This window comes from Gopherus flavomarginatus, chromosome 3 (genome assembly GCF_025201925.1).
Source record: "Gopherus flavomarginatus isolate rGopFla2 chromosome 3, rGopFla2.mat.asm, whole genome shotgun sequence".
In the NCBI taxonomy this organism is placed as follows: domain Eukaryota; kingdom Metazoa; phylum Chordata; order Testudines; family Testudinidae; genus Gopherus; species Gopherus flavomarginatus.
In genome coordinates, this window is record NC_066619.1 from 274,441,255 (window position 1) to 274,462,439 (window position 21,185).

Here is a 21,185-nt window from a genome sequence, read left to right on the forward strand (position 1 = left end):
GAGAAAAGCCACTGGTCAATCAGTGAAAAAGAATGCTATGCCATTGTGTATGCCCTGGAAAAGCTACGCCCATACGTTTGGGGACAGCGTTTCCAGCTAGAAACCGACCATGCTGCGCTAAAGTAGCTTCATACTGCCAAGGGAAACAACAAAAAACTGCTTTGATGGAGTTTAGCTCCCCAAAGATTTTGATTTTGAAATTCAACACATTTCAGGAGCTTTTAACAAAGTAGCTGATGCATTCTCCCGTGAAAGTTTCCCAGAATCAACTGGTTAAAAATTGTCCTTGAAATGTGAAAAGTCTTGTAGTTTTACATAATTAGTATTATATGTAAAGGTGCATGTGTTTTATTAATCAGTTTATTCTAAAGTTCTAGGAAGAAATCACCGCCAGTGTGGTTCCACACTGTCTGAGATTTGGAGGGTGGGTCATAAAGAGATGGTTAAGGGTTAATGTCTCTTTTACCTGTAAAAGGTTAAGAAGCTCAGTAAACCTGGCTGACACCTGCCCATAGGACCAATAGGAGGACAAGATACTTTCAAATCTTGGTGGAGGGAAGTCTTTGTTTCTGCTTTTTGTTTGGTTCGTTGTTCGCTCTCGGGACTGAGAGGAACGGGACATCATTCCAGGTTCTCCAATCTTTCTGAATCAGTCTTTCATGTTTCAAAATAGTAAGTAATAGCCAGGCAAGGCGGATTAGTCTTATGTTTGTTTTCTCAACTGGTAAATGTGTCTTTTTGCTGGAAGGATTTTTTTACCTCTGTTTGCTGTAACTTTGTATCTCAGGCTTATGCGGGGGGTGTGTGTCCCTCTAGTCTATATAAATCTGAGTACCCTGTAAAGCATTTTTCATCCTGATTTTACAGAGATAATTTTTACCTTTTCTTTCTTTAATTAAAAGCTTTCTTTTTAAGAACCTGATTGATTTTTCCTTGTTTTAGAATCAAAGGGATTGAGTCTAAACTCACCAGAGATTGATGGGGGGGAAAGGAGGGTGTATGGTTAATTCCTCTTTGTTTTAAGATCCAAGGAGTTTGGCTCTGTGTAAGCCTCTCAAGGTAACCCAGGGAGGGGAGAGTCTGGGGGGAAAGGTGGGTGATGGTTAATTTCTCCTTGTTTTAAGACTCAAGGGGTTTGGGTCTTGGGCTCCCCAGGGAAGGTTTTGAGGGAACAGAAGTGTGCCAGACACAGACTTCTGGCTGGTGGCAGCGTACCAGAATTAAGCTAGTAATTAAGTTTAAAAGTGTTCAGGCAGGTCCCTACTTTTTGTACCCCAAAATTCAAAGTGGGGAAAAAAACCTTGACAGGTTAGCAACTCTGTTTTTCTGCTGCCTTAAAGCAGGGACAGTAGCAAACACTGGAAGCCCATAGCCCTGTTCACACCAACGCTCCACGCTTTGCCGTGAGGGAATGGTCTGAACTGATGCTGAAAGGAGCCTTACACCTGATTTGCTCCAAGTCTGAGAGAAAATCCCCCTCTGCCCGCTTCTCCTTTCGCCCTTCCCCTCCCCCTAAGCTCTCAGCCTGCTCTTCCCTCCTCCCCTCCCTCTACCACTGAACTACAATCCCCACAACCCCCCGCGCGGCGGGGTCCTGCCTCAGCTCGCGAGGACCCCTCCCGGCCGGCCGCGGAGCCGCCACGCAGGGCCGGATGTGGGATTGGTGCCCTGGCCAGCGCCGGGCCCCATATCCCCGTGGCAGGGCGCGGCTGTCCCGGCAAAGGCGGCTGTAGGCGGGGTTTGGCCTCCGGCGTTCTCGCTGGCCGCCTGCGCGCGCACGCGGAGCCGCCCGCCCGGGCCCCGTGTCATTGGCGAAGGAGACGATGTCCCACTGCAGCGGCGCTTCCCGCCTCCTGGGCCGCCTCCTGCTCCGTGAGTATCGGGCCGGGCCGGGGCCTGGGGCAGCCCCTGGCCCGGCGCTGACAGGGGCCCTCAGCGCCTCGCGGGCGCTAGGTCTGGCTGGGAGCCGGGGCTGGGGGGAGGCCTCGCGCCTCCCCTCCCCCAGCTGGGCCGGATCCTGAGCCGGATGCTGGGCCGGGGGGGCTCGCCCCCCCCCCCCCCCCCGGGACGTGGGTTGGTGTCTCCGGGCTGGGCTAGCTCCCCCCCCCTTTCTGCATCTGGGGGGGCTGCCAGCTGCTCCTGCTGTTTGTAGGGACCCTCCCGGTCTCCCCGGCCCCGGGGATCATCCGGGGGTAGCTGCCGTCTGGGGTATCGGGGAAGCGATTAGTCCCGCCTTGGCGGGCGGAGGCGATGGCTGCAAACGGGACGTCCCGGTTCGGAGCCATTCCTGGCTCTCGCACGGGGGTCTTCAGCCCTCGTTCTCCAGCGCGTTGCAGGTGAAGTTAGGATCATTATCTCCCTCTGAGGGATGGGGGGCCGGGAGGGGGAATTGCACCCAGAGCTGGGAAGTGACTTTCCATAGGCTGGTGGCAGAGCCAGGAAAAGAGCCCAGTTCTCCCGTGTTCCCAGTCCAGTGCTCTAGTTCATTAACTTGCTTTTCAATATCCTATTAGAGCTGCACGGTGGGGGAGGTAATATCTTGTATTGGACCAACTTCTGTTGGTGAAAGAGGCAAGCTCTTGAGCTACAGAGAGCTCTTTGTCAGGGCCAGAAAGGTATTTAAAGTCCCATGTCAGCGCCTTGTCAGGCAGTCTCATGTGAGTGGCAACCCTCAGGGGGCACTTTAGATGGTACAGGTGAGCTTGTCTTTTAGCAGAACTTTGTAGCTGTTCAAAAAAAGTTGGGTGTGATTGTTGTGTATATTTTTCCTTCTCACACTTAACACCTGTTGCTGACAGCCTGTGTTTTTTGGAGAGAGAGAAAGAGAGAAATCTGTGAGAGTTATAAAGTTCACTAAACATGTAATGGAGAAAACTTCCTTTTTAGGACATAATTGTTTTACAGTACTGTAAATGGTGAGCAGAGTGTGAATACGCAGGTCCAATTGTTTAGGGTGCAGGGTGGAGCTATGCCAGCCAGCAAAATCAGAGGTGGTCATCTGTTACTCTTTCTTAAAATACTAAAGTCCTTAAAATTAAAGTCCCTTCCTCTGTTAGCTGAGAGTCCTGTATATCATAAGGCCAACACTGAATGAACAGGGGAGTTTCTAGAAAGGATAAGAACAAATGGTATTTCTTTAAAGTCTAAATGCACAGTCCATTTTGGTCAATTTCACAGTCATAAGATTTTAAAAATCATAAATATCATGATTCTAGCTATTTCAATCTGAAATTTCATGATGCTGTGATTGTAGGGGTCCTGATCCAAAAAGGAGTTGTGAGCGGGTCACAAGGTTATTTTAGGGGACGTTGCAGTACTGCTACCCTTACTTCTGTGCTGCTGCAGATGATGGTGCCACCTTTAGAGTTAGGCATCTGGAGAGTGGCGACTGCTGCTGGCTGGGATCCCAGCTTTGAAGGCAGAGGCACTGCCAGCAGCAGTGCAGAAGTAAGGATGGCATGGTATGGTATTGCCACCCTTATTTCTGCACTGTTGCTGGTGGGGCACTGCCTTCTGAGCTGGGTGCCTGACTAACTGCCACTGCTCTCCGGCTTCCCCTTTAAAATGACCTTGCAACACCCCTCCTCCTCCACACCCCACAACTCCTCTTTGGGTTGGGACCCCCAGTTTGAGAAACACTGATCTCCCCTGTGAAATCTGTATAGTATAGGGTAAAAGCACACACAAGACCAGATGTCTCAGGGAGACCAGATTTCACAGTCCGTGATGTGTTTTTCATGGCTGCGAATTTGGTATGGTAGGGCCCTACGAATACCCCCAAAATTATAAAGTTTATTTAAACTTAAAAATCACAATTCTGCCTGAAAACTTTTTGTGGTTATAATAGTTACAAGTGACACCTAAGATGACTATAACTGAAAGAGATTTGTGAAAACATTTTGTCTTTATAGTTTGTTTACTTTGTAGTTGGCACTGCTGTGTGTAGCAAGTTTCACTGTATTCCTGTGTAATAAGTTAGACACAGATCCTGCAGTGAGCACTGAATGGAAAGATTGAAGTAACTGGAGATCCGCACAGGGATCTGCTCTTTTAGAGACCATTGAAGAATTGGTCCCGTAGTTGTCAGGCTTCTATTCTACAACTGATAGCATATGGACAGACTGGAGAGGCCCCCTGAATTCTTTGTAACTCCATGCAGGTGCAGGATTCTGCCTGTGTGCTTTTAAATTACAGGATTGGAGCCTAAGTCAGTTTCCACTCTTGCTGAAACAAATATCCCTTTGTGCTCCCTTTACAAAACTTGTCCAGGGCATCAGGAAGAAAGACACTCACATAAGGCTTTTTGTTTGTTTGTTTTGTTTGTTTTTACTTTTTAAGGGATTTTTGGGAAGATATTTAGTATGTACTGGTTAACAGCTACTCTGTTAGGAACAACACTTTTAAAAATAATATTTTAAAAAACAAACTGCCAGTTGACAAATTCCAACACCTGAAGTTCCAAATGGGATGGTGAAACTTTTTGTCCAGGAGTCCAAGCCTCTGCATCTGTGCACCGAACACCATATTTTATTTTGCTTGTCATCCAACAACATACTCCATCATACAACTCCACTTAATAACACTTACTCTATAACATCTCCTGTCATACAGTTTGACAACAACCTAGTTCCTTTTCCACAGGGATTTTGAGGCTGAACATATTTTTTTGTGTAAAAACCACAGTTAATAAATCTGTTCTGCACAGTGCTGATTTTGACCATAAGTTGCTGATTTTGATTGTAAGATGGGTACAGACTTATTCTTGTTTGTACTTGATGATCTTGCAACATGCCCTTGCTTGTCTTAATTGTAAAGAATCAGTATTTAAATCCTGGTGTTGTGAAATAATTTGTGTAAAATGCTAATGAATGGCAAACTAACTCAAAGGTTAGAAGTTATGCACCACTTATATGGAATGTTGAGGCATTAAAGACTGCTTACATTTGTATGTAGATAAGCACACACTGTATTGTAAATGAAGATATTGCATGATTGAATTGAAATGAATCAGGATTCTAATGGGGGGGGGGAAATCATGTGGGAACATTGTTTTTTTTAAAAACACCATCTTTAAAAAAATAAATAAATAAAAATGGCTATACATTCCTGGAATAGCTGTGAGTGGATGGGAGATTGATATAATGTATAGCAAAATATGAGAAACATATAAGGTTGCTGTTTCAGCTCCAAAGTTACCTTGAATAACATAGTTGTATCATTATGATAAGTATATTGAGGCTTTCGTATCTATAGGACAACTGTAACAGTGGCCATTATTGGGTTTCTTTTCTCTTGGCATGAAGGGGAATGATTACGTAAGATGGCTATCTGATATCGTGCTGACCAGCTCAGCCTGTCATAGCTAAAGCACCTACTATTGAGGTGCTTCACTGAAGTATCTCAGGGTGGCCATGGTAGTGGTTGTTCCCCCCACCCCCATCCAAGTTTGGAGCAACTTCTCTTTTGGTTGCCATTGTTGGTCCATTTCAATGCAATTGAATCAGCCATATGGTTCATCTGTATGTTGCTGATGACCATCTAATGCTGGATCCTTGATATAGGAGAAGATGGGGAGGTTGATAGGGACTGAGGTTTTGCTAGTCATTAGTGCAGCTGCCCATTAGTATTGGATTCATTGGTAGAGATCTGCATGGATACAAAATTTTGATCCACATCCATCCATGATCCGCAAACATTGTCTGTGGATATCCATGGATATAAAGCAGATTTGCAGGGCTCTATTCGTTAGGTGTGGTGAGTATAAGCACTCTCATAACATTCAAGACTGGCTTATCTAAACTCCTAGACTCTTGTTAAGTTTATCGCTGTGAATTTCCATGTTTGTAGGATATTTTTAGTTAAAACTTGAGTTATCTTTACTTCTAATTTCAGTTGAAAATTATGTTCCAAAAATAGAATGAAAGCTGTAGGAAGCAGCTCCTCAAAGGATTGACCATTTATTGCTTAATTGAGACAGCCTTCTGATAAAGGTGTGAGGAGAGGCAAAGACTCAAGGCAGTTATCCAGTAAATGCTCCTCTTGGACAGGCAGGTCTTGAAAAATGTACCCAGCAAATACTAGCTTGGGAACTAAGTCCAACTACTAAACAAGATGGAAAAATAGCTGTATTGCTAGGCTCCTCTGTTATTGCATCCTTCATTTTGAAGGAATAAAAGTTGAGTACTGTCTGGGCAGAGGGGGGTTGCTAACTGTGTTAGGCAGCCCTCCTAGGAGAAGAGACTCGGGTTTCAAACCAAGAACATCAGTTGATCAGCTGACTTGTAGAAGCTGTGCCAATCACACATGCCCTTTGGATTTTTGTCTTCAGGTAGTTTATCACTACAATGGTAGGTTGTCCTCTGGAAGCGATGTGCAACCACTTTGCGTGACTGCCGTGGAGGTGAAACGGCATTATATTGAACTTGCTTTGATCCACTGGAGTCGAGTGCACAGCGCTCCCAACCCCTTCCGAGCACTGCTTTACCATGTTATATCCAAATTCATGTGATATCGGATCGCCTTATATCGGGGTAGAGATGTACTATGTTAGCAAATGAGAGAATTAGTCGGATATCAACAAGATGAAATTCAGTGAAGTGCAGAGTGCTTCATTTAGGAAGGCAAAATCAAATGCTCAACTACAGAATGGGGAATAACTGGCTAGACGATAGTACTGCTGAAAAAGATCTTGATTATAGTGGATCACAAATTGAGTATGAGTCAACAATGTGATGGAGTTGCGAAAAAGGCTAATATTCTGGGGTGTATTCACAGGAGTGTTGTATGTAAGATGTGGGTGGTAATTCTTCTGCTCTACTCAAAACTAATCTGCCTCAGCTGGAATACTGTGTCCGAATCTGGACACTATACCTAGGAAAGATGTGGATAATTTGGAAAGAGTCCAGAGGTGAGCAGGAAGAAAAGAGATAAATGGTTTAGAAAACCTGACCTAGGGAAACCTGACCTTACCTTAAGAAGAAACTAATAGTGTTAAATCTTGACAAAACTGAGGGATAGCTAATAACATGTGATGACTGTTGAGCGCTGTTATGGGGAGGACTGTGATCAATTGTTTTCTGTGTGCAGTGAAGGTAGGACACGAAGTGATGGGCTTAGTCTGGAGCGAGGGAGATTTAGGTTAGATATTAGTGAAAAGCTTCAAACTATAAGGATAGTTAAGCACTGGACAGAACAGGTTGGACAAATATCTGTCAGGGGCTGGTCTGCTTCAATGTGGTCTTGCCTCAGCGAGAGTGGTTGGACTACATGACCTCTTGAGGTCCTTTCCAGCTTTACATTTCTATGATTCTGTGACATGAGGAAGGTTGATGTCAGTCTGGAAGGTGCACTTGACAAGAATGCTTGGAGACGAACAAGAGCTGCAGATCCTGATTGACAAAACAAGGCAAAGGTGAAGAGGAAAACTGGGGTACCACATGTGCTTGCAACAACTTGCTATTTAATGAACTATTTAAAAAAATCTTTTTGTTATACTTTCTTTCCCTTCATATTGTGACTCCACATTTTTTTTCTTCACATAAGAGGTCATGGTGTATCTTTTCCAAAGTTGTCGTCTTCATGTTTCCTCTTATCTTAGAGTAGATTGATTTTAAATCACAAAGCGGAAAGCCTCAATTTTGAAGTCTCAATTTTAATCTACTTTTCCATTTGTACCTCAGCTCTTTTTTAAGGAAAGATGCATTATCATTGGTTGATATAATCATTAAAGCATGTTGATTTGCAGCTACATAGAGCCTCTCTACATTAGATCTGATACATCTTTTTGCTACACAGGAGGGTACGCTATAACTATATACATTTTAAAAAATTGCAGAAACTCTCCTTGAAAGGAACTGAGTTGAGCGCTCCAGAGGGACACTCAGAGGACTTGGTGGTTGATGTGTGCCTATCGTTAATCTACACAGAGTGAGTCAGGCCTGGAAGGCTCAGCAGCTCTACCATGTTGCCAGAGGCCGGTGGTTTCAGGGAGCTGATCCACAGCAGGCACATACAAGACTTCCTGACGCTAAAGGCAGATTGTGGTGATGGGGTGCCTCACAACGTTGGGTACCCCAGGCAAGTGTTACAGGAGCATGTAGCACTACTGTAATACAAACAACTAATCACTTACGATTAGGATTCTTGCTACTCTTTGCCAGTGTAGATAAGATCTTAAACAATAAACATGGGGCCACCTTACGCCATTTTTACAGTCACTTTTTGGACATGGTTAGGATAAGTAGACCTAAGAACATAAGTATGGCCCTACTGTGTCAGAACAAAGGTCTATCTAGCCCAGCAGCCTGTCTTCCGACAGTGGCCAGTGCCAGGTGCCCCAGAGGGAATGAACAGACAGGTAATCATCAAGTGATCCGTCCCCTGTTGCTCATTCCCAGCTTCTGGCAAACGGAGGCCAGGGATACCATTCCTTCCCATCCTGGCTAATAGCCATTGATGGACCTATTCTCCATGGATGTATCTAGTTTGTTTTTGAACCCTGTTATGGTCTTGGTGTTCACAATATCCTCTGGCAAAGAGTTCCACAGGGTGACTGTGCATTATGTGAAGAAATACTTCCTTTTATTTGTTTTAAACCTGCTGCCTGTTAATTTCATTTGGTGACTCCCTAGTTCTTGTTATGAGAAGTAGTAAACAACATTTCCTTATCACTGGTGTAGAGAAAGTAGATGATTTTATAGACCTCAATCATATCTTCCCACAGCAGTCTCTTTTCCAAGCTGAAAAGTCCCAGTCTTATTAATCTTTCCTCATACAGAAGATGTTCCATACCCCTAATCATTTGTCTTGCCCTTTTCTGAACCAATTCTAATATCTTTTTTGAGATGGGGCGACCACATCTGCACACAGAATTCAAGATGTGGGCATACCAGGGATTTATATAGAGGCAACATGATATTTTCTGTCCAATTGTCTGTCCCTTTCTTAATTATTCCCAGTATTCTGTTCACTTTTTTGACCGTCACTGCACATTGACTGGATGGTTTCAGAGAACTACCCACAATGATTCCAAGATCTCTTTCTTGAGTGGTAACAGCTAATTTAGGCCTCATCATTTTATATCTATAGTTGGGATTATGCTTTCTAATGTGCATAACTTTGCATTTATCAACATTAAATCTCATCTGCCATTTTGTTGCCCAGTCACCCAGTTTTAAGAGATCCTTTTGTAGCTCTTCGCAATCTGCCTGGATCTTAACTATCTTTAGTAATTTTGTATCATCTGCAAATGTTGCCACCTCACTGTTTAACCCTTTTTCCAGATCATTTATGAATATGTTGAATAGGACTGGTCAGAACAGACACCTGGGGGACACAACTATTTACTTCTCTCTCTTCTGAAACTGACCATTTATATCTACCCTTTGTTTCCTAACTTTTAACCAGTTACCAATCCATGACAGCACCATCCCTCTTCTCCTGTGGTAGCTTAATGTGCGTAAGAGCTTTGGTGAGGGACCTTGTCAAAGGCTTTCTGGAAATCTAAGTACACTGGATCCCCTTGGACCACATGCTTGTTGACCCCTTAAAGAATTCTGTTAGATTAGTGAGGAATGATTTCTCTTTACTAAAACCATGTTGACTCTTCCTCAACAAATTATGTTCATCTATATGCCTGACAATATTGTTCTTCATTATAATTTCAACGAGTGAGCCTGACTTCAGTACCGGGCATACAGGCCTGTAATTGCCAGGATCACCTCTGGAGCCCTTTTTAAAAAATTGGCGTCACATTAGCTATTCTCCAGGCATCGGGTACAGAATCTGATTTAAATGATAAGTTACAAACTACAGTTAGTAATTCTGCAATTTCACATTTGAGTTCCTTCAAAACTCTCTGGTGAATACCATCTATCTGGTCCTGGTGACTTATTGCTGTTTAATTTATCAATTTGTTCCAAAACCTCATCTAATGATACCGCAGTCTAGGGCAGTTCCTCAGATCTGTCATCTAAAACGAATGGCTCAGGTTTGGGAGTCTCCGTTACATCCTCAGCCATGAAGACTGATGCAAAGAATTCATTTAGTTTCTCGCAATGGCCTTATCATCCTTGAGTGCTCCTTTAGCACCTCGATTGTCCAGCGGCCCCACTGGGTGTTTAGCAGGCTTCCTGCTTCTGATGCACTTCAAAAAAAAAGTTGCTATTATTTTTTGAGTCTTTGGCTAACACTAGACCAGTGTTTCTCAAATGTGGCCACGCGCTGCATGCAATCACCAGTAGCTTTTCTTGCGGCCAGGACAGCCTCCTGAGTGGTGGAGGGCAAAGCAGCAGCTACTCCCCTCCCCATTGCTACTGTATACACCTGCCTTGCTGTTTGGTAATGCCACCAGCAGGGGTTGGTGCTCTGCACCGCATCTGGAGACATGTAGGCTTGCTGGGGGAATCTTGGACTCCAGAGGGCCAGTGAGTTCCCAGCCCACCTTCCTGGGGATGGTGGGACTTTGGGCTTCAACTCTGGGACCCCAGGCCCCCCTTTCTCCCTGTGCTTGATGTGCTGGGGTTTGCACAGACCTAGTAAGCCTGCTGTGAAAGGTGATATTTGCATGTTTTGTTAATATCACTTGTTACAGCAAACCTACTAGTGCAGACTTCACAGCAGACTTGCTAGCGAGGTTGGAGGCTGTGAAAAGTGATATTAACAAACATAAAAATAATTTTTCAAGGCCTTGTGGCCAGCTGTCAAGTCTTCTGTGAAAAGTGATATTCTGTTTAGTCTCAGTAAAGAATAGAGACCACTGTGCACTGTTTTTATTATTGAATCATCTCACTCTCCCCCACTCCACCCCACCACCCAAAAAACCCCTACATAAATAAATTAAAGATTTGGATGTGTATAGGTGCATATTTATTTTCCTAAAGTTAATTAAGTATTTTAGGAAGAAGTGTCAGAATGCACACCACCAAGGGTTGGTGACTGCATGCTGAGGCCACCAAAAACTTATCCTCAGCTGTATGCTGTCTAGTGCAATCTGCTCATTCCTGTATCCACTTTTTTTTTCCAACCAACTACATTTTTTCCTGAACCAAATTTCTTCTGCCATACAAAAACCATGTAACATGCTTCAGGACAAATCCATAGAAAGCTTGGAGTTTAAGCCGGTTTTGAGTTATCAGAGTGCATAAAAAAAATATTTTAAACATTGGAAGATGCATCTCTTTTCACACTTGGCCAGCTTGTGAATGGCTCAGCAAGTGCGTGTGTTCTTTCTTTTAATTATTGTTATTATTTATTCTCCATAGGACTGAAACTGACACATCTCAGCCTCCAAATTTTTTTGATAAGCACCCGAAAATAGATATGGAATAGCCAGTTGAACCTTAACAGTAGAACTGGTGGCATGATGCTACAGTATAATAGAAATTTAGTTAATCAGTTTTTTAATAATGTACAAAAAAACCCACTGAGAACACTTAAAATGGACTTTGTGCTGTATTTTATAAATAGGTACACTAAGAACATCTTTCTACTGTCTAGCTTAGAGTCCTTTTCAATATTGAAATGTTGATTGACATGGAACCTTAACCGTGGATGATTCAGTTATGCCTGTTCACCCTAGAAGAGTCATCAAAGTAAGCCTTTTAAAAGGATGTGTTTTTATGAGTGTACTTTTAAAACACTAGCCAGTGTGTAGGAGTGATTCTTTAGATACAAATATATGGGAAGTCACATTTCAAAAGTCGTTTTTGGCTCTGGGCATGCTGTCAGTGTTTGGGCACACACATGTCCCAACATACATAGACCTGGTCTAACCAGAGTTACACTGGTTCAACATGCTGTGTTTTATGTTTTGTGTTTGTTTTTTAAACCAGTGTGCATTTTAGTGTATCCACACTTAGCTGCACTAGTTTAAAATAACACATTTTTTCCTGACCGAAACTTTGGTCTAAAGATTACCCTAAAATCACATTCAGTGTGTTTGTTAGAGCTTCAGACATGAATTTACTTGATTTATTGGCATAATTGTTTCTCTTAAAACTTAAATTTATGTATTATTATTTATTTCAAATAATAATTTGCGTATTGCTTCCAATATTGATCAAGCAGACAAAAGCAAGTGATTAGATTGAACATTGCAAAGGCTTTTCTGACTTCTTAACAGACTGATAACATGCATATCTAACAGTTCTGTTACATACTGTTAGCCACCATATCCATTTTCCCTTTAAACTCTAATTTTATGTACTGTTAGAAATGTTTGGTGGTATTTAGAGTCTTGTGTAACATTCTTTTCCACAATGTTTCTTCAAGAAAACAAGACTGGTTATCTAATAGGTTGGAATCAGACATAGGCATGTGATATTATAATACTTCACATTATTTGGCATGACTGAAAAGTAGGGAAAAGACTGCAGCGCCCGCAGGAGAGATCAGACTTGACTTAGTAGTGTATAAACGTCTTTTGATGTCGGTTTAGCCTCCCTTCTCATTTAGGTTGAATTGGAGTACACACATGCTATATCTTTAAAAAATTCTTTGCAAAGAGAAATCTTTGAAGGATTACTGTCCCTTTAGCCTCTCTGTGGGGGGGGGGAAAGCCTTGTAACTGCTTAGGTTTTAAATATTATGTAAAAGAAACCTGGACTAATAAGCCTTCCATAATTGCAATTTCTATCTGGTGCCTTTATTTTAAGATGTACTTGTCTACTTACCACGACATGTTACTGACATGTATTTGGTCGTTAGAGTTTGTCGGGGGGGGATAGCTCGGTGATTTGAGCATTGGCTTTCTAAACCCAGGGTTGTAAGTTCAATCCTTGAGGGGGCCATTTAGGGATCTGGGGCAAAAATCTTTCAGGGACAGTAGTTGGTCCTGCTGTGAAAGCAGGGGACTGAACTCAATGACCCTTCAAGGTCCCTTCCAGTTCTGTAAGATAGGTATATCTCCATATAATCTATTTGTAAAATACTTGGAGAGGGTTTTTTTTTTGTTTGTTTGTTTTTTCCTCCAGCCAGTGAACTCTATGTACTGTGGTCTTGTTTTTTAAATGATGTAGCTCCCCTACGGGCACACTTGAGCATATGCCTATTCAAACCAAAGACAGTCTGGATCTCTTTATTGTAGCGTCCCCTTCCCCCCTTTTTCTTAAAGTTCGTCTCTTAACGTTTTTTCCTCTTAAGACTTTAGGTACCTGAACAGCACCACATCTCTTGTAACATATACTAATATTGCCTGTGTTGTGTGCTAGGAATGTACAATTTCCTGCTTAGAATAAGTATCATAAAATACATCCTGGTTAGGGAGGATTTCTAAACTATCCAAGGCCCATTATAGGGTTGAAATTCTCTGCTAGAGCTGACCTTTTTGCAAAAGGTTTTGTTAAGAATCTGTCCCTCTTTTCCCTAGCCATCTCTTATTATTAATTTACATGTGTGAAATGTAAGTGTGCCTTGCCAGCGATCCGAGATGAAACAACAGAATGTCTTAACTGTTCAATAGGAAGGCAGTTAGTTCCCTTTCTTTTTAGTATGCATGTTCTGTATTCATTGGTTTTCTTTAGCTGTATATCTCCAGGGTGTTGGAAGCAATGAGAAGAGGCACATGCAAGCACCCTCTTGCTGAATTAGATGGAAAGTGGTGATGGTGGTGTTGATGGAGGGCCTTCCTTTTCCCCACGAGTCCAAGCATGGTTTTAAGTTTGTGGTTTCTGAACCCTAGCAGCTAGGAAATTATTGGAAAAAGCTGCTCTCACCGAATCTTCACCCTGGAGTGATCCTGCTGAGGATCACTCAACGTGCTAGATGTTTCAGATTGGCTAAGGTGTAATATGCGTATATATTGGAGGCTGTGTGGTACCTTGGCGATTCCCAGTTCTGACAGTGCCTCACTTTGTGGCCATGGTTGAGTCTTAGGCCATGTTTTTAAAAGTGGCCTCTATTGTTGGATGGTTTTTGAAACAGTTAGTTAGGGCTTGACATGCTGAGCACCCATACTGAGGTTTGCTAATTGTACAAACCCGAACACCCTGGCCTGCCCCTCCCCTCCCCTGAGGCCTTATATCTGCCCACCCCTTCTCCAAAACCCCACTCACTCCAGCCCCCCTCCCTCCATTGCTTACTCTCCCCCCACCCTCACTCACTTTCACCGGACTGGGGCAAGGGGTGCAGGCTCTGGGCTGGAGGGTGGGGCCAAGGGGTTCAGAGTGTGGGAGACGGCTCCAGGCGGAGCCTGCGACAAGGGGTTGGGGTGCAAGGTGCAGGCTCTGGGAGGGAGTTCAGGTACAGGAGGAGGCTCAGGGCTGGGGGAGGGGAATGGGGTACAGGCTCCGTCTGCACGGTGCTTACCTTGGGTGGTTCCCAGCAGCGACCAGCATATCCAGCTCCAAGGTTCAGGGGTGGTCAGGTAGCTCTGCATGCTGCCCCATGTGCAGGCACCACCCCTACAGCTCCCATTGGTTGTGATCCCTGGCCAATGTACCCTGCAGAGTCAACGCTTGGTGTGGGGGGGGCAGCACACAGAGACCCCGTGCACCTAGGAGCTAGAGGGACATACTAGTTCCTTCCGGGAGCTGCGCAGAGCCAGTGCAGGTATGCTTTCCAGAGCCCTGCTGCGCCACCAACTGGACTTTTAGCAGTCTGTTAAAATCTCCTGGACTGGTTTCAGTAGCCATTGGGAGATTGATTCTGGGAGACTCCCTGACTGGCTGGGAGAGTTGGCAACCCTACCCACGCTCCAGACAAAGTCAATGGGAGCTACAGGTGCTCAGCACCCCTGGGAATCAGGCCTGAGGTATCTAAGGTAGGGCACCCAAAATTAAAGTTTTCTGAAAATCTGAGTCTCAAAATGTTGTCCTTCCCTTACGTAACTGTAGAATGGAGTCATGTCTGATTCATGGAGTGTTGAAAGACTTAGTTCAGTAACATTTGTAAGGCCATATAGTAGGGTAAAGTAGGATTCTAGAAACACAAGTGATTATTAACCTTTTTATTTTATTATTTTTAGTGCAGCAGAATGGAGTACGTCACTGTTCGTATTCAGCCACGCGGAAAAATCTTAATATCAATAATAATACAAAGCTTATCTGCCAGGGTTTTACTGGCAAACAGGTGCGTATCTTTGGTATAGATCAAATGCTTAGTATAACCTTCTTTAAATGGAAAAAATTGAGTAGCCAAGAGATTTAACAGGTGTTCCATATTTTTTGTTTCATTTGTTGAGCATATATATGTCCTTTTAGCAAATGCAGACTTTTTAAAAGCTGGGTTATCTTATATCACTGTTGGCATTATTTAGCCTTGTCACCACATCCAATATAAGGTATTTCTTCAAAAAGTTCTGTGAGGAAAATATTCTTTGTAGAATCTGCTTTCCTGTTTTCTGCTTTTGAATTTTTTCTGCTGAATTATCTTCTGGATAAAGGGAAATGTTCTTCATGGATGAAGCAGTTTGCTTCAAGCAGTATGTGTTGCTACGCTGCAAAACCATATCCTGTATATAATTCTATTACTGTTTGACATCGCTGACTTTCATCCTTATTTTGTTTAGAACCAATCCTCCATGATGTGTTAATTGAAGCTTTGTGTCTCTGAATAAGAGGTTGCCTTGTGTAGTCACTTTATTCTTTGTGTATTCAATTTCTGACAGCAACCTGGAATCCCATCTTTTCCAATCCAGTTCATGCTCAAATTGAGCAACTGCACTCTTTAGCTTCTCTGGTTAGTGTTTGTTCATTCAAATGTTATCATTGAGACAGTGTCTTTTGTTTTTAAATTAAGAGTTTATTTTCCACAGGGAATCTGTGTAATTTTGTAATCTTAATTCACTTAATCCTTCTTTCACATTCTCTCATTGTTACACATTTGAATGATGAAAAGACTGCATTAGATAGCAGAAGTGCATTGATATGAATTAGCAGCAGCTGCCAATATTGTTTTTGGGCACTTGATTACCATGTTTGTGATCTGTTAAAGCTGATTTGGAATATTAAAATGTGGGCCTCTGCTATGCTGTCTGAAAATGTATTGGCAGAGGAGAACTAACTGACTATTATCTTGTGATTTGGAACCTATCTGCTCTGATCTAAAAGAAAAAAGGCATGCTGTATTCTGAAGGTCATTTAAAACTTTAATATGCACTATAAAATAGCTATTCATTATGTCCACATGTCCCATTATATTACTACTGTGGGAATTCTGTGCCACTGCACACATGCAGAATTCATGTCCCCCCGCAGATTTCTTTGCTTCCCTGTCATTTTCTGAGGGGAAGCAAAGGTAAGCTATGGTGAGGTGGGTGGGTAGGGGGGAGGACAGGACAGGGATGCCCATGGGTGTAATTTTGTGGGGGGCATTGCCCACCCAAGCATGCAAGGTGTGTAGGGGCACACGGGGTCATGTGCCACTGCCACCCCATTTCTGCGAGTGGAGAGTTGCCCAGTTCAAGGAGGGTGCCATTTGGATGCTGCCTCCTGGTTACTAGTGCCAGTCAAGTTTCTCTTCTATGTGTTGGGAACCACGTTGTTTTCTGTACAACAGTGAGTCCCAATGGGGGGGGATGGGGCAAGAGGAGGGGAATGTGAGAGTTAGGGAAGGGGGATGGGGCAGGGGATAGTGAAGAAAGAAAGTGGGAGGGGATGGAACCATGGGTTGGGGCAGGAGCCCAGTATGTGGTGTCCCCTTGGCGGCAGCAGCTGGGGCTCCCTTCCCCTCCCCGTAAGCAGGTCTATCAAATCCCCACCTCAACAAGCTCCACCCCCCTGCACTTGGACCCCCCTGACAAGCGCTCCGGACCCCTACCCCATGGAACCCCAACCAGGTGCACCTGGACCCCCACCCCAGCAAGCTCTGCTCCCCTAGCACCCAGATTCCCCCTGCCAAGCCCCATCCCCTCACACACACTGCTCTTGCTGAGCCTCCGCCACCTTCCTCTGTACCCCCTCACATCTGGAAACATCCCCATCCCCTCCTCGATGAGCCCCTGTGCATCCAGATCCCCTACTGAGCCACTTGCACCCAGATTGCCCCACAGAGACTCCTCTTACGCCACACTTGGATCCCCCCCCACTAAACCCCTCTACACTTGGATCCTGCTGAGCTAAACTTCCGTGCCCACACCTGATGTGGACATGCTCCTCTGTCCTCATTTATTCACTTGTGCTGCCTCCTTTATCTAGAAACCTTGCACCTCTTTATTTTCCTTCAAGATTGAGATCACTCCCTCTCTTCGAAATCCCATTCCAAATCTTTTCTTTTCTTCTTCTCAGTTTACAACCATAAAGTTGCTTTGATTCTACATAGATTATGTAAACATGGGAACATGTTAAGACTACAAACAGTTTTAATAGTGAATAGTTGGGTTTCCTTTTTTAAACAGTATTTTATTTTAGAATATTACACTTCTTTAGAATGTTTGACAAACATGCTGCAATTTCACATACATTGAAATAAGCCTTTTAGATAGCATACATAAAACTTGTAGTTTATATTTTACTCTGAGTTTGACATATGCTTCTAATTTACTTTCTCTAGTTGGCAAATATTTGATCTTAATTACAGTTCCATAAGGTGCCTTCAGGTTTTAAATGTTTTATTTGAAGGGGTATAAAAGTGTTCTTTCTGGCTTGCATCTTCTGAAGTTTCCTGTGTATCTTTTATAGGGCACCTTTCATAGCCAACAGGCATTGGAATATGGCACCAAACTAGTAGGTGGAGTTTCCCCAGGAAAGGGGGGCAAAACTCATCTGGGCCTGCCAGTCTTTAACTCCGTAAAAGAGGTAACCGTATAGTAGTGGATGGACTACTAGACAGTAAAGATGGGGATGAGAAGGTTGTCAAAGCTGAACACACTAGAACTTGCCTAGCATCCAGAGTTAGAGGGACAGAATCTGAGAGTGGAGACATGGTTACATTTCTGGTTTTAAAATATGTGAGAAATAAAACCATGATGGTCTGTGGTCAGTGTCTGTATAATAGTGGGCACAACCAATTAATCAAGTTGGAGTTCAGTTTCCATTTTAAAAGTCACTTTTTCATTTGTGCATAGCAATAAAATAAAGGCCTAGATGTCATTTGAAGACCGTTAGATAGCCTTTATGACTTAAGCTCTTGATAAACAGATCATAAAAACTGAATGAATAAATGGAATGAAGAGAACACTTTACTGTATGTGGTGTAAACTCCTTGGAAGATGAACCTATTTTAGGAATTGGTTCTGCAGCTATTCCATTTATATCTCCTGTTAATCTGAATGAAATAGCTATGCACAGAATTGCTGTGACCATAGACTTGTAAACTTCTGATTTATTTTTTGTCATAAATATTTAAATAGAGACCTTTAAAGAGTTAGTTGCCCAATGTACTCTTAAGGTTTACTGAATGTTTCATATGCTTTTTGTTAATGTATGTTTAGGCTAAAGAACAAACAGGTGCCACTGCCTCTGTTGTATATGTGCCTCCTCCATTTGCTGCTGCTGCAATTAACGAAGCTGTTGATGCAGAAATCCCCTTAGTTGTGTGCATTACCGAAGGTATTCCACAGCAGGATATGGTTCGGGTTAAACATAGACTGATCCGTCAGGATAAGACTCGATTAGTGGGCCCAAATTGTCCTGGAGTCATCAATGTAAGTGTTTGTTTGAAACAAACATTTCTTTTCATGTTTTGGAGACTAATCCATCTTTAGTGAATTCAAAAAAAAACAAAACAAAACACGATGAAAATATTTTTGAAAAGTATGTTATTTCTACTCTTTTAGCCTGGAGAATGCAAAATTGGTATCATGCCAGGCCACATTCACAAGAAAGGAAGAATTGGTAAGTCTTGCGTATTCATGCTGAAGCTGAAATATGATGTTGTATCATTTCATGTCATGACGTATAACTAAGCAATAGATGTACAGTGTAACAAGTTGTTAGTGAATTTAGCGATGGTCAGTAGAGCCAGATTAACAGTTCTGGAGATTGAAGCTCCTTATTTTGCCACAGACATTGCTTGTGCAGAAGTAATGCAAGCAAGGGGTTAGAAAGGATTCTTGAGGCAATGTGAGCCGCTTTTTCTTAAAAGGAGCTCTAAAAACATTATCTGAGGATTTTGAAGAATCAAATTCCTAGACACTTGTCTTCTCGGCACTCCGAGGGTTTTAAGAGGGAAGGGAATTTATAAGAGGGAGGAAAATAGGCTTCTCATTTAATGTTGATTTGTCTGCACCTATATTCCATGGTGATGAATATTTGATAAATAGGGTACATATTTCAGATAGCGGGCAGGGAGGACAGACCATATCAGGCTGCGACATGCCCAGCATCACACATTGGGTCAATGACACAACCAGGAATGGATGTCTGGAGTCTTGATTCCTACTCCTCTTCTTAAAACACTAGAAACTTTTTTTTGTTAAAGCGACAATGTACGATATGCCATGTAAATTAGGCACTATTATACATAGAGCTTTTGGGCTTCTACTTTAGACAGGATACACTTGGTTTGACTTCAGAATTGTGCACCATCTGGTGTCACTCTTCACAAGATTTTTACATGCAAGATCATGCTTCTTAACTGCCAGTTGGGACATGCTGAGTCAAAACCAGAAGGAGAGGAGTGTGCTAGCTATGCTTCAAAACTCTTGCGTTTAGTGTCGCTGCAGTGCAAATTCGAAGGTGAAAGCAGAAGCTGGATGCGGTAGTAAGTATTAGCATTCGGTTCACATATCTGATTTCAAAAGTAGCCGTAAACCTGAAACTGAAAAATCAAAGACGAGTGCAGGTATGCCCTTTGTAGCTACATTCTTTTAATAGTCATAAAGCATTGGTTTGATGGTATCATCTCAAGTTGTCTTGCATTCCCTTCTGAATCAAACCTCTTCTAAATGTCTGCAAGAGAGGTCAGATACTCATAAAATGTTTGAAAGAGAGAGAATCCAGGGCAAGGCCCATGAAGTACTTAATCTTCTCGCATCTGTATTGTCCACCCCGCAATGGAAGCACGGCCAGCAGTGTTCTAAGACTCCTGTGAGTGCAAATGTGAGCTTTATGGCACTTTGCACCCCTCTCCCCGACTCACTCTTTTTGTACTATGTGCTCCTTGGGTCTCTTTCGTCCTCTTTCTCCCCTCCCCCTCCTCCTGCCTCCCCTCCCCCTGACATTTCTGAAGGATTTTTGGACCCTTCATAGTAATATATTAATACTCTAAAGAAATATAAACTACAACAAAAAAGCCCGTTTTCTGCTGTTTAATGTCCAGCTGTTTAAAGGATATTTGATCTCAGTTAAAAAAAAAAAAAAATTACCTTATTCTCTCCGACTGAGTGTCAGATGGTGAAGAGGTTCACAGTTAGGCTTGAAAGAATTAAATTTAAATTAGTAGACAGAATCATAGGACTGGAAGGGACCTGGGAAGATTTAGGCCAGATCTGCACTTACGGCAGGACTAAGTATCTAGACCAAGGGTCGGCAACCTTTTGTAAGTGGTTTGCCGAATCTTCATTTATTCACTCTAATTTAAGGTTTCGCGTGCAGTAATACATTTTAACATTTTTAGAAGGTCTCTTTCAATAAGTTGATAATATATAACTGAACTATTGTTGTATGTGAAGTAAATAAGGTTTTTAAAATGTTTAAGAAGCTTCATTTAAAACTAAATTAAAATGCAGAGCCCCCCAGGACCAGTGGCCAGCGTGAGTGCCACTGAAAATCAGCTCGCATGCTGTCTTCGGCACCCGTGCCCTAGGTTGCTACCACTGATCTAGACCATTCCTGACAGGTATTTGTCTAATCTGCTCTTAAATCTCCAATGTTGCAGATTCCACAACCTCCCTAGGCAACTTATTCCAGTACTTAACCACCCTGACAGTTTTGAAGTTTTTCCTAATGTCCAACCTAAACTGTCCTTGCTGCAATTTAAGCCCGTTGCTTCTTGTCCTGTTCTCAGAGGTTCAGAGAACAATTTTTCTTCAAGTGTTTGCTCATATTAGGTGTGTGTGCTTGCCCCATGCACTGGTGCCAGAACTTTTTCCTTCAGTGGTATCCCTAGAGGACTGGCTCCACCACCCTCAGGAGTGGCATGCACATAGCGTGGTATAAGGGGCGCCACTGGCTCCACCCACCCTCAGTTCCTTATTGCCAGCAGTGATGGTGCTGGAGCGTCAGCTGCTTCAGCTAGCCTTTTCGCTTTGTTCAGTGTTACAAACTTTTTCTTGTCAAATAGTCGTACGTAGCTAAGTTATCCCTTAG

General features: G+C 43.0%; 1 protein-coding gene and 1 gene segment (V, D, J or C); one reads left to right on the forward strand and one right to left on the reverse strand.

Moving 5' to 3' along the window:
• The window catches only part of LOC127047413 (immunoglobulin kappa variable 3-20-like), a 481,670-nt gene that overhangs the window by 385,194 nt on the left and 75,291 nt on the right, over positions 1-21,185 (reverse strand).
• LOC127046417 (succinate--CoA ligase [ADP/GDP-forming] subunit alpha, mitochondrial) overlaps positions 1,668-21,185 on the forward strand; it is a 28,385-nt gene continuing 8,867 nt past the window's right edge. The window contains exons 1-5 of the mRNA XM_050943421.1: positions 1,668-1,872; positions 14,963-15,066; positions 17,616-17,732; positions 18,368-18,580; positions 18,713-18,770. Coding sequence (XP_050799378.1) covers positions 1,824-1,872; positions 14,963-15,066; positions 17,616-17,732; positions 18,368-18,580; positions 18,713-18,770 — 541 coding nt within the window. The 5' untranslated portion in view covers positions 1,668-1,823. The remainder of the gene's footprint in view (positions 1,873-14,962; positions 15,067-17,615; positions 17,733-18,367; positions 18,581-18,712; positions 18,771-21,185) is intronic.